Consider the following 14,581-nt stretch of genomic DNA (forward strand, 5'->3'; position numbering starts at 1 on the left):
GAAAAGGAAATAGTTACATAGTATGGGTCTAAGATCTGCTGAAGACACTGAATGGTTAATGAAGCCTCTGAGCTACTTCCAGATCCAAGACAAAGAAAGCTATAGTTCTTTCTTATCAGCAGATGTTCTTTCATATTGTATATCAGGCTGACTTGATTAAATTAGCCGGTAAAGGTCAAATGAAATATGTCTTCCCATTTCTATTCTGATTTTTTCTGGCAATCCCTGATAGATCTGATAATAAATAGGACTTGTCCACAATAACTGTAACGTTTGCGATATTTGGAATTAAATCAGCTCATAGGAACACTTACCTTATTTTGCTATAAAGTTACCTCACAAGAGTCTTCTGTTTTGCAATACTTGCACCATTGCATTATAGTTTCTGTATTTTCATGGTGACCTTAGCAGTCTGAAAGTTGGATAATAGTGCCCTGTCTTCAGGCTCATTTTAGAAGGAATGAAGTTTTCAGTAGAGATATCTTGAAAAGGAAACCAATAGTTTGCCTTACATTAACTTCAAAGCTCATGTCTTTCCTTGTGTACATGTAACCTCATCGTGTTTGTTAATTTATTCACCAAAGCCCATATGTTCAGCAGTGGTTAACAGGGTTAAGTCAGTCTCATGGAATTCCTGAGCAAAACATATAATTTCAAACATGTCTAAATTAATGTTCAGTTTCTTTCGTTTTGCAATTTAATAAAATTTCACCATAGAAATAGTACACAAAATAGCCAAACAGATATTATGTTTTCTCTTGGAAATTATTTTCTGTCACCTATTCCAAGCCTCCTTTAAAGTGGTACTACTGCTATTCTGAGACTTTTCCTGGAGGAAATAAAATTAATTTGGAATGGTCCAAATTCTATCAGGAAAAACATCTTAGAGGAAGGATAGAGAAGCCACTTTTCCCTTGTACTTCATTTTGCCAGAATAAAAAATGCATGAAGGTACCAATCACAGAAAAAAGAAAGATTGAAACTAGATGGGCATCTTAAAACTGTTCTATCTTTTAGGTATTTCAGAATCCACTTCAAAAGGTACTTCAAAAAACCTTTTGCAATGAAGTCATGTCATGGCCTCCCCAGACACAAGATTGGATGATGAGGGAGAGCCAGTCCCCAGGGACTTAGGAGGATGGGAGAGCAAACTTTTTAGAGCAGCATAGGTAAGTTGCCAACAGCTCCAAGCCAGGAGTGAAAAGGCCAGGCTCAGTGAAGAGGTTGATGGAGGGGTGACCAGATAAACAGCCAGCTGATAGAGAAAAAGGGGAGGCACAGCTACAGCTGGAGACACCAGAGGCCCCATGGGAGCAGCAAGGTAAAGAAGGTGCACAGCTGCAGCTGGCCAGTGGGATGTGGAGGAATTGCCTCCTCCACTTGATCCACAAATGCACAGGGCTGAGAGGAGGCAGGCACAATGAAGGTCAGTGAGACTATTTGCAAAGCGATAGCCTCACCCCTCTGATTAGCTGCACCGGTCAGTGGCTATTTAACCCAGTATGTGGAGGCCAGTGTCACTGGGAACAACTCATCAGTTTCTTGCAGTGCATTCATTCAGCCATTGTGATTCTTGCCATGGATTTAAATCTTGACTCTGCTGCTAGACTTGGATGCTGTTTTTGGTTGTTTGTACTCAGATAGTGAACTTGTCTTTGTACTCTGAACCTGGTGAGGGGACTTTATGGGCTTGCTCTGCATTTCCAGATGGGGGAATTGGATTGACGATGTTTGCACTAGTTCCTGAAAGCAGGAGGACTGAATACTGGGAATACTATTTGGGGTTGATAAAGCCCTATAAAGACTTATAAAGCCCTATAAAGACTTGTGGGGGTGGGATACCTATGTGGAACAGAACAGGACACATTCTTTAATAATGATTTTTAATCCTGCTATCTATTATTTTTCAACTTTAAGAAGAAATTAACTTCTTCTTCTTCTTCTTCTTCTTCTTTTTGGATGAGAAGTGAAACGTTTTCAAGGAAAAAATCCAAGAAAATTTAGTTGCCTTTTGGAAAAGCACCTTTGGGACAACCATGACCTGGATGATTGAGAAACTCCATAGGTAAAGAACACAAAGATCTTTCCTCATTGTTCTCTTTTTTTATGATAAAATACCATATATATTTTGTCTAATGAATAGCAATGTTTTTGAAAATAACAAGCTCACAAAATTCATTACCAAAAGCAGTAAGTGCTTAGCAAGTTTCCATAGCTGTTTATTCATTATAAATAGTAAATATTTACTGCGCTTTTTTAATATGAGATTTTTTTTTGTTTTTACAACATGTGTTGTTGATAGAGAATGTAACATAAAGATAGTATTTTGTTCAATCACTCTTTAAGACCAATGTGTGAACTAAATTCTGTACGATATTCTAGACCTACTAATTTACTAATTTCATTGAACTGAATGCTAAAAGGAATGAATTTGTGCTCTACCTCACTTGCCATTCCAAGAATAAAGAAAATAAATAACACTGCCTGCCATCTTCCTGTCCCTCCTAACATTTCAAAAGACAAATTTATTGACATTTGGAAATGTCACAACATAAAATGTATGTAAACCTTGGTTTCCACTGAATTATATAAGATGCAATTTTATAATTTAAAATTACATGACAACTACAGAGACATAATGATTTATGCCCTGTATTTTCTAGAAATAATGTAAACATAAGCATTTTAAATGTAGTATTTTCCCCCAAAAGTCCCTTTTGATCTAATAAAATGGAGATCATCGAAGCAAACTGTGACACCTCTATATACTAAAAGAGTGAAATATGTATTGTAAAAATAAAAGTACTTGGAAAAAATATAATTTCAATTCTATATATAATGCCTTGGATGCAGCCAAAGCTTGGTGAGGTACGCCATATTGCACATTGTTAAGCAGTCATAGAAATCAAAGTTATTCTGTATTTTTGTTTGTTTCTTTCAGGAGGTAACATTGACTAGGAAAATTTCAAACACAAACAATCTTGCAAAACTTTTCTTCATGTTACAAAATATGTCATTTGCTGTTATGAAGAAAAGTCCTTTTGTATGTGACACTGAGCAACAACAAGATTACAAAAACAAGAAGATAACCAATAACTTATTTGTGGAAGTCTTCAAACATCTAGTCTAGCATCCTACAGACTTTAACATTTTTCTTCAAGGTCATTTTCCAGTGTGTTAAACAAGGTTCTTCAGCCCATGCTTTGCAAACTGGGCACTGTCAAAGGTCGGCACTGAAAGTTTGAAAAAAATGTTCTAATTTTGCAGCACTCAGACCACAATGTCCAAGTTAATCCATGGATCTTCATCAATGTAAAAATGGAATGCTTACTTCAGCCTAGCAGTGTGAAAACTTCTATTATTCTTATTTGTTCTTAGCTAATGTCATGGTGAACTGAGCTGTTTTATTTGTGGTACTGTTAGTGGTCTTTATTTTCTGAGCTGCTTTATCCAGCATGTCCAAACATCTTATTGAGTGTGTTCAAACACACTGATGAGAAAAGAATAGTCCCATTTATCACTAGTACAATCTCTGCATTCTGGGCCTCGTTTTGGTGAGAAGATTGCTCCATTCCAAATACTGGACTGAGACCAGGACCAAGACAAACTTTAATGTGAAATGGACCATTCACCTTATGCAATATCTGGCTTCAGATAATGAAAGGCACCTGTAAAAAGAAAAAAAAGAAGAAAAAAAGAAAGAAGAAGCATAATAAGCTTTTAAAGTCATGCTGTGACAACCCCACAGCAAGGGGCAGTGTCAACTACAGGTTGACATTGTCATATTTAATACTAATATATCAAAGGAAAAGGTCTAATATGCTTATTCTTAGACAAGTTTGACAAAACTCTATGTATCTGGGATTATATACTATAATGATTCTTGAGCTGACCTCATTAAGAACATGTGTTTCTAATAGTGGAATGCCAGTGGTTATTTCATTTTGGACAACCCCTCTGTTTTACCTAATGGCAATCAGGTTTCATGTCTCAACAATTAATAACATCAAGATGTTGTTGACATCACTTTAGAAAATAATTATGCAGCAGAAATGTTGCTGAAATAATCTACTGTCATAGCAGCAAATGTATATATCTGTACAATAAAAAATGCATTTTTTATTTCAAGAAAATATTATGCTATATGTTATTATTAAATATAATGTGTATCAAATATACCTGTATCTCTTTTACATGTATGCATTTTATGGTTTGAGAAGCAGCATGACCCCATCAAGTTTTAATTGAATTTGGTTTTTTAAAAGTACCAAATTTCTCATATCTCTCAAAACTTACATTTCAGTACAATGGTGTAATTCTTATTGCTATATACCACAGACTTTACTATAAGATCTGGCTATCCATCAGATTTTGCTGAGAAATCTGCAAATATCACTTTCCTTCCTTTCTTCTAGACATTGCTGGATTACATTTTTAATCCCCCTGAACAGTAAAGAAGGCTTTTTAGGAAATAACAAGGTCAGAGGTGGATTTCAGCAGGTTCTGACCAGTTCTGGAGAACTGATAGCGGAAATTTTGTATAGTTTGGAGAACCAGTAGTAAAAATTCTGACTGGCCTCACCCTCTCTATTCTCTGCCTCCCAAGTCCCAGCTGATCGGAAGGAAATGGGGATTTTGCAGTAACCTTCCCCAGAGTGGGGTGGGAATGGAGATTTTACAGTATCCTTCCCCTGCCATGCCCACCAAGCCATACCCACCAAGCAATGCCACACCCACCAAGCCACACCCACAGAACTGGTAGTAAAAAAACTTGAAACCAACCACTGAACATGGAAAATACAGTACACACAACATCTTCCAAATCATCAAGCGATACATCAAGGCAGTCTTCCCTAACCAGGTGTCCTACAGATAACCTGAATGGCCTTCATCATGACAACTAGCCTAGTCAACATTACCTAGGAATATACTAGCTAGGACTGATAACTGTTCATTTAGGTTATTTCAATGTGGCCAGTGTAGGAAAGGATTGATTAAGGTATTGCATCCACTGTTAGTGCAAACCAGTATAAGTGCAACTTTACTGATCTGGCTAAAAACTAAACATGAGTATCCATGGGGGGAGAGGGAAGGGGAGGTTAACAGCGATACGTGAGTGGCAATGTAATCACACAAGCACTTTGAATAAATACTTGCTAAGAAAGCTATTCTGACACAAGTATGTAATCACAGTATTTACACAATTTGTGTCATCATGTGTGTGATCATTTCGGCACCATCAGGTTTCCTGCAGATGTTGCTAGGTTGAACTATACTTATCTGATCATCACCATGTACAGTAGAAAGGACTCAGCTTCTAAATAGAGTTGCCAGTCCAGAACTAATCTCCTGCAGGTTTATGACTAAATATTTTTCATAAATCGACCATAAATTGGTCCAACTTTTTGTCTAACTGCTTAAGGCAGTATGCACAGTTCTCCTGCCTCAGCTCAACAAGAGTGAGTTTGTTGGGAAAGACAGTCTAATTCTGCAACTCAGTTAGCTTGCCCAACCAAGGATAGTTTTGAATTTGGTTCCTCCCAGTCCAAACCAGCACCTTAATTGTTATGCAGTTGATGACTGCTCATTGTTTGAATGAGATTCTTAACTGGTTTAAAAACAAAAACCAGAATATATGATGAACACATGGATTCCAGGAACACACATACATTGTTGATGACTTAATACTCACTTTGTCCATATTGCCCATACTGATAGCCTGGGACAGGCTCCATACTGTAACCAGTAGTGCTGTATGTGGGTGGGCAGTATGACTGAGATGTCGGCAGGCTATCTAAACTTTTCATATGATCTAGTCTTTGACTACAACTTGCAGAGACTGTGGTGGTTGGCTCTAAACCCCCAGTTAATGGTGACAAGGCGTAGTCAGTCTGGGGCTGGTGCGGGACTCCTCCATGGTTAGTTAAGAGGCCCATTACCTAAAATAAAAAAGAAAGGGAGAGAAGGTGAGGTTAAGTAGCACGAAAGCTATATTTGAAACAATCCACAAATTACTTTATTATTTATATATCTGCTTGATTTCTGTTCTTTGATTCCAAAAAGAAATAGACACATCACACAAATTTTGGTAATAACATATAACTGGCATTCTATTCTAATATACAAACATTCTGTATCTTATCCTGGAAAATCTCTAATGTGTGATTTCTAACGTGTGATCACAATGACATTTTTTATATGTAACATGTTTTCAGCATGATTATTTTTCAAGTATTAATATTCTACAATGTTAGTTCTTTAAAATTCTATTATCCTATTTATTGTTCTGTAAAAAAGAAGCAACAGTTGTTTAACTGGAGGAATCTGGTTTTCCCATTAAAGAGTATATATTGTTTTCCGGTCACATGATAGCAGATGCCCAAGCTGTGAAAAACAATATGTGTCCTGATTAACATCAATATTATACATATTATAACACAGATACAAACCTCTCCAATATTTTATGTTCTTACACAACAAAGAAGGAGCAAGCACGGCAATTCTGGCCCCAGCCTTTTGTTTCCCATCTCTGCCTGTTACCTTGTTTTGCAGGCAAAGATGCTTGTCTGCTGCCAATGACATCCTTTAAAATGATACACAGACCAAAAGCACAGTAATACCAGCAAAGAAAAGACAGCACCAAATCTAAACTACAATTTTCTTTAAACTTGATTGAGAAATTATGGCTTTAAATTTACAAGGGAAACTAAAACCAGTTGCAAGATCAAAGATAGTCAAAAGAACTAGAAATGCCCTGTGGAGGTTCAAAGAGAGATGTGTTTGGTTTGGTTGTTTTAATCAACAACCTCCCAAACATTTAAGCAACAAAAGTCATTAGCTGTAGTGTATTTTTATTACTCTTGAACATTGAAATGAAAATCCTTTTCTTTAAATCTCTGATGTGCTCTGTAAGGCCTGCATAATGCAAAGAACTCACACACACAATATACAGTATATAAACTTACACATACATATATATATACATATAGAGAGAGAAATAGATTATACAAATGAAAATCCTTTTCTTTAAATCTCTGATGTGCACTGTATGTTATGTTATGCTATGCTACGCTACGTTACGTTACGCTATCTTAACATTGCATTGATTTGCATTGTGTTATTATATTTATTACCTTACCTACCTTACTTTACCTTACCTTACCTTACCTTACCTTACATTACATTATATTAAAGTAAAGGTTCCCCTCACACGTGTTAGTCATTGCGACTCTTGGGGGCGGTGCTCATCTCTCTTTCAAAGCCGAAGAGCCAGTACTGTCCGAAGACGTCTGCATGGTCATATGGCCAGCATGACTCAATGCCAAAGGCGCACGGAACATTGTTACCTTCCCACCAAAGGTGGTCCCTATTTTTTCTAGTTGCATTTTTACATGCTTTCGAAATTGCTAGGTTGGCAGAAGTACATTATATTATATTCATGTTATTGAACATGTACCACAGCACTTCTTAAAACTTTTCAAAACCATGGGACAATTTTCTTTTTTATACTAATGAGGAAAATGTATGATTTTTAAGATAGCATGTTTTGTAGAAAACGAGAGTATGAATTTGCAAAAATAATTGAATTATCTACCTTCTTGAGCATTCTAGCAAGTTTACAATAATTTTTAATAATTATTAAATATTTTATTTAAAATATTTATATAAAATAAATATTTTAATAATAATAATTAAGTTTACAATTAAAAACATCCATAAAATTATTGAATCTCTTTTTTAACTTCTAAAAATGTGTTGATATTTTTTTTAACTCAACCTTCTCCCCCATCCCCCTCCAGAAAAATCCATATAAAGAGGAATATCTTCAGCTGCCTTCTTAAAGGATAAAAGGTGGGTGACTTCAATGGATGATTTAATTTACAATGTGTGGTTATAACCAAGGATGCTGTTTTCTCGGTTTCCATTGCCATAGTCTCTCTAGAAATATCTGTAGCAGCTTCTATAGATAGCCAGATTGGACAGATTTTATCTGGAGAAGAATGTTGAAGGTGGTAAAGTTAACATTACCATAGCTTTAGTTTCTCAGCTACAGAAACATAGTTAGCAGATGTTATAGACAGTGATACAGGCATTTTTTCTTATAAAGAAAATTAGGGCCACACTAAGTAAATGAAATTTTCAGTTGGACTGTTCATTGTAAATGAAAATCACCAGAGTTCACTCAATGGCTACAGCTTTACTAAACTTGAAATAAATTCCGTTATAAACTCGCTGGAATTTTGTGAGTTGCCCCATACAGACTTTGCATTACATGATATAAACGCAAGCAGCTGGTATACAACTTCAAAGTCCAGTGATTACACACACACACAGAAAAAAAAAATCAAAGTAATCTACAAATGCTGTTTACTCTCTTTTTAAAAAAGCAAAATAAAACAAACAATAACAAAACCCCATGTTGCAAGCCTGTTAATATTCAATAGTTGTAGTAAATGAATTTGGAAAACAGCTGTTGGATTTATAAATTCCATTTACTACTTTCAATAATTAGATTTAGTTGTTTTTTAAAACAATTACATCAACTCCCACAGTTGATACACTGGAAGAGAGAAAAACAGGGTTTTACAATTTTTCCTCTGCAGGGCTTGGGAGGGGGGTTGTGTTAAAAATCCAGGAACGCATTTTCAGAAATTTTTAAACATTGTTATACATTTTATGGATGTTTTCAATATACTATTGTTAACTTGCTATAGTTGCTCAAATAGCAGAATGCAAATAATTGCAATTAAATAAATCCACATTTTTCCCCAAATTTAATTCTGCAGTAAATTATCATAACTACAATTTTAATACCACAATTTTTAGTAGGTCAAATTTTGCTAACAAAAACTAATTTTATAAAAAGCTAATTTTTTACTAAACTATCAAGCAGAAATTACATTTTCAATCCATAATCTTTGAATAAATCTGGAGTTCTGCCTTTTATTGTGTTGCCTTTCTGTTTGCCAGTATTTCTTTGAGTAGCGTTGAGTGGTATTTTGGCTCATAATATCTGCGGGTTACAGTAGGATTATGCTTCCCAAGACTTCATTCAATTTATCAAGGTGTTATGATGGCCCTCTTTTCCATTCTAAGCTTTGTAGTATTTGTAATTCATATTTCATTTGATTACTCATCTCCAAATTCTTGACGATCATTGTAAAATTTGCTTCCATCTTGTCTAAACTTAATTTAAAAAAACAAGCAGATTAAATTAAATTAAGTTTTTAATCATCATTATCATGTATAGGTGTTATGCAGTGCTTCCCTATCTTTGAGGATGAAAAAAGCAACAGCATTACTAAAGCTGTTTTTTTTTCAGAAATATCTTTGGAGGCTTTCAAAATTGTGCTGCAGTTGATTAGCATCTAAATAATTAGATTTTGGGACCATTCTCTTTGAAAGTCATAAGGAAAGTTGCCTAAAGGCAGAAACTCTGCCTTGTGATATGTGTCATGACCTTATAGCACGGGAACAAGGAGTTACTGAAAGGGCACTGTTGGTTTTCACCTAACTGCTTGGGCTAATAGAGAACTTATTCTGAGACACATTTAAACGTTTGTTTTCCCAAGAAGTCTACAAAGGATAAATAATAAACAGTATGCTTCCCCAATGAGGTATCTTCCAATGACACCTGTAGCTTTCTTCTTTCCCATCCCAACCAGAATAACATACAAAAAGACATTTCCAGGTCCTGCATTTTCTAATGATATAAATTCAACTGTAACAGATTTTTTTTTCTAAAGTTCTGACTTTTCTGAAATAAAATATAATTGCAATTTAGATTATTGTTATTTTACAAATACGTGAAGGTCACAAAAATTGGAATCCTCAAGTTTGACTCCTAGTAAAAGCATCCATGTGGTTTTCCTGGCAGCAATATGGAAGTTTTTTGCCACTGCCATGTTGCGGGATTAAGTTATCTATTTATTTGCTTCCTACTCTGGTAAAAAGTCTTAGCCTACTGGGATATTTATTTATTTATTTATTTAATCAAATTTTTATATACTGCCCTATCTCCCGAAGGACTCAGGGTCGTTTACAGCCTGATAAAAAACACAAGAATAAATACAAGATAAAAACAATATTTAAAAAACTTATTGAATTAGGCCAGATTTAAAATTATAATTAAAATAGTAAAAAACCCCATTTAAAAGCTAAATTTAAAAATTAAAACTCTAGGCCAGTCCTGCGCAGATAAATACATGTGTCTTAAGCTCGCGGGAAAGGTTCGAAGGTCAGGAAGTTGGCGGAGTCCTGGGGAAGTTCATTCCAGAGGGTGGGAGCCCCCACAGAGAAGGCCCTTCCCCTGGGTGTCGCCAGTCGGCACTGCCTGGCGGACGGCACCCTAAGGAGTCCCTCTCTGTGAGAGCGTACGGGTTGGTGGGAGGCAATCGGTGGCAGTAGAAGGTCCCGTAAGTAACCCGGCCCTATGCCATGGAGCGCTTTAAAGATAGTAACCAAAACCTTGAAGCACACCCAAAAGGCCACAGGTAGCCAGTGCAGCCTGCGCAGGATTGGTGTCACATGGGAGCCACGAGGGGCTCCCTCTATCACCCGCGCAGCTGCATTCTGAACTAACTGGAGCCTCCGGATGCTCTTCAAGGGGAGCCCCATGTAGAGAGCATTGCAGTAATCCAAGCGAAATGTCACGAGCGCATGAGTGACTGTGCATAGGGCATCCCGGTTTAGGAAGGGGCGCAACTGGCGGACCAGGCGAACCTGGTAAAAAATTCTCCTGGAGACGGCCATCAAATGGTCTTCAAAAGACAGCCGTCCATCCAGGAGAACGCCCAAGTTGCGCACCCTTTCCATTGGGGCCAATAACTCGCCCCCAACAGTCAGCCATGGCTGCAGCTGACTGTACCGGGGTGTCGGCATCCACAGTCACTCCGTCTTGGAGGGATTGAGCTTGAGCCTGTTTCTCCCCATCCAGACCCGTATGGCTTCCAGACACCGGGACAGCACTTCGATAGTCACCCATCCAAGTACTAACTAAGATAAAGTTCACTTCACTTTTTTTTTTTATTTGCATTTGTATCCCGCCCTTCTCCGAAGACTCAGGGCGGCTTACAATATGTTAAGCAATAGTCTTAGCTTCAATGGTCAGTCAAAGCCATCTAAGTCAGTGGTGGATTTCAAAAATTTATACTACCTGTTCTGTGGGTGACTTGGTGGGCGTGGCAAAAGAAAGATACTGTAAAATCTCCATTCCCTTCCCAATCCAGGGGAAGGTTACTACAAAATCCCCTTTTCCTCCCAATCAGCTGGGACTTGGGAGGCAGAGAATAGATGGGGGCGAGGCCAGTCAGAATTTTTACTACCGGTTCTCCGAACTACTCAAAATTTCTGCTATCGGTTCTTCACAACTGGTCAGAACCTGCTGAAACCCACGTCTGATCTAAGTGTTGCTACCTATTGAGATTTATAATACAAAGAAAAATGAACTGGGGAAATATTTATATTATTTAATTCATTCATTCATTTGATTGATTGTTTGTTTGTTAAATTTATTTGCTACTGATCTCACCGTGGGGTTACTTGAGGCAGCTTGACATGATTCCCAAGGTTCTTACTGCTGCTGTAGTTGGTTTCCTTTAAAAAGTTTTAATGTTGAAAAACAAAAAACTTCTGCATTCATTATATTAAAGTGTTATTTTAGCAAATCTGATAAACAACCATATTTTTTTGAAGTTCTTTTAAGGCAACGTTATTTTATGTATATTATATGCATCATACATTTTAATATTAATCTTTTGAATTTTCAACAATGAAAGAAAAAGAGAAACAAATATTAAATAAATATATTCGTGTGTTAACTGTTTGGAATATGGATTCATTCCTGTTAACTGCTTAAAAAAGAAAGGGAAAAAACCTCAGAAGTTCAGTCTAACTTGGAATTTATTTATTTTTTCCTTGAGAGGCTTCATTCAGTTTTTATTTATATATCTATGTAAATTTCAGTTGATTCTACTCAAATTAGATGAAAAGTGAAAATTTTTGCCCCTTTAAATCAAAGATCAGACTCAGTGATTTATACCACATTTTTTAGGTAACTGAAGCAAAAAAATAGAGTGAAATCTTTCCAGTGCAGCAGCATTTTTTCTTCATAGAGAATACCTATACATTTATTATTTTTATTAACTACATCCACTGACTCATAAATATCTAGCAAAGAGTTGTAAAATGTAAAACAGCACAGTAATGAAACAAAAGATATCACAAATAATAATGAAAATGAAATATAGCATGAATACTGAAAATAAACATTAAACATGCAGAATTAAAGTCCTGATTGTACAGAAGCATCTAGGTACATTCAAATAATGAAGACCAAGTTTCTGATTTTGGAAGACGTTTCCACAAATTGAGGTGTTGTTGACAGGGGGACCAGAGAGTTGGACATGTATCTGAACTCTCATTAATGCTCGGAAATATCAGATATCTTGAAATTAGTGCACAATTTCTGACTTCATATAAGTAGTATGCCCCAGTATATAAATTTAAAAAATGAATGAATGAATGAATGAATGAATGAATGAATGAATGAATGAATAAATAAATAAGCGCTATCAGTGCACAATTATATTTTAAGCTTAGATACAGTACAAGTACTACTTATTTAGTGACAGTTTCATTTAGTGACTGTTTGCAGTGATGAAAAAGCAATTTTACAACCATTCCTCACATTTACAATCTTTGTAAAGGTCTTTAAAGCAGTTGAAGTAAGATAACAAGCACAGTTGTAGTTTCACTTCATGACCATTTCACTTACTGACCAAGTTGCCAGTGCAAATTGTAGTCACCAAATGAGAGTTACTGTAATGTAAAAGCATCTGAGAACAGTGACTGTACTTGGATGATCTTCAAAAACTGAATATATTAGAGCCCAGATAGGAGTTATATGGAAGACATCAGGACTCTTAGGGCAGTAGGCCAAACTAAAAGATTGAAAAGAAATCCCACAAGGGAACATGGAAAATAAGTTCTGGATCATTGTCAGGAAGGTTTAATATCTTTCTTTCTCTCTTATATATTCATTTGGTCCAAGTGTCAAGTCTGATTCAGGATCTAAACCAGCCTTTTTACCCAGCTCTAGTTTCTCAGGGGAGATGATCACGGTGTAATTTTAATTAGATTGAGCCTTTCAATAATATTGATTACAGCAAAATTACTATGTTGCTTTTCTATATTTGCTATAGAAAGGACCTACCTCTTCTTTGAAAAACAGTCATATACATATACACACACACACACATACATATACATGTATGTATGTAGGGGTGTGTGTGTGCGTGCGTGTGTGTGTGTGTATTTAAAAATGTGTAGTGGGTTCCACTTTCAGTATATAGTCTGGAATTCCTCAAATAGCAACATCTATTAAATTATTAAACAGGACACACCTAGTCTCAAGGATGCAAATTCTGTTATTTCAATGAAATACGATGTCACTTAAAAGGACTGGAATAAAATCCTCACGTTTTAATTCATTTACGCATGCTTGCATTTAAAATGCTTTGTAACTATGTCTGCAATGTAATCGACGGAGGGCAAACATGTTCTGTATTTGGGGGTTATTTTTTTTTCTCGCTCTCTCCTTATCGTGATTGAAACTTTTAATGAATCAACACCAAGAAAATTATTGGCTGTTAAAGTATTAAGCTGAAGTGACAGGATTATGAGTAAACTTTAGTGGAGTTAATGACACCCTCTTATCTGACCCTGACACATTTGCAGCATGTAATTTACAGAAGCTCTGTCCAGGGAATCTTGACAAATGCTCCTAAGGATGTCAGGGCACTGATCCATTTTAATGTAAAACAGATGTGGGTCACATACTCTCATTCATCACTGCACTGAACATTTCAAACTACTGCTTAGATGGATGGCATTACCTGCTGTGATCCCTTTTTCCCTAGGGAAACCCACCTCCCCATTTACCCTAAAATTAAAAAAAAACCATAACCTTCTCCAGAAAAAGAGATAAAATTCTGCAGATCATCTCACTGACTCTCACACGTGCCAATGAACCCAGTTTTTAGAGTTACAATCAACTATTATCTCAGTTAAAATATTTTAGGCAAACCACCATCTTCCAGATTCACTCCTTCATTGCATCCACCTTAAGGATTACTCTTTTTATCCCTCTTATTCTATTGTCTACACTGCTAATTATCTACTCTAACCCCTCCACCTCCAGATTATTTTGGAATGATATTCCGTGTGCTTAAAGAAATAGATTGGCATCTATGAAAGATGATACTGTAATAGTGATTATCTGTGCAATTATTTTTTTGTTTTCATTCTTTACTGTAAAGGCTAGATTTGTCATTCACTTTAAACATTCAGGAAGCAAAAATAATTCTCCTTTGACTTCTCCTTTTCCAAGACTTTGACTTACAACAGTTCGTTTAATGACCATTCATTAAGTTACAACTTTACTGAAAAATGTGACTTATGACCATTTTTCACACTTACAGATGTTGCAGTATCCTCATGGTCACATGAACAAAATAAAAAATGCTTGGCAAATGACTCATATTTATGATGGTTGCAGTGTCCCAGGCTGTGTGATCCCTTT

At 36.1% G+C, this 14,581-nt stretch overlaps 1 protein-coding gene across 3 annotated transcripts in view; it reads right to left on the minus strand.

Moving 5' to 3' along the window:
• Positions 1-2,195: 2,195 nt before the first annotated feature.
• PAX3 (paired box 3) overlaps positions 2,196-14,581 on the minus strand; it is a 94,511-nt gene continuing 82,125 nt past the window's right edge. For all 3 annotated transcript variants that reach the window (XM_058188837.1, XM_058188836.1, XM_058188835.1), the window contains 2 exons: positions 5,693-5,939; positions 2,196-3,668 (listed from right to left, as the gene is read on the minus strand). In XM_058188837.1, the coding sequence (XP_058044820.1) occupies positions 3,634-3,668; positions 5,693-5,939 (282 nt within the window). In that variant the 3' untranslated portion in view covers positions 2,196-3,633. The remainder of the gene's footprint in view (positions 3,669-5,692; positions 5,940-14,581) is intronic.

The sequence above is a fragment of the Ahaetulla prasina genome, chromosome 6, assembly GCF_028640845.1.
Source record: "Ahaetulla prasina isolate Xishuangbanna chromosome 6, ASM2864084v1, whole genome shotgun sequence".
NCBI classification, from domain to species: domain Eukaryota; kingdom Metazoa; phylum Chordata; class Lepidosauria; order Squamata; family Colubridae; genus Ahaetulla; species Ahaetulla prasina.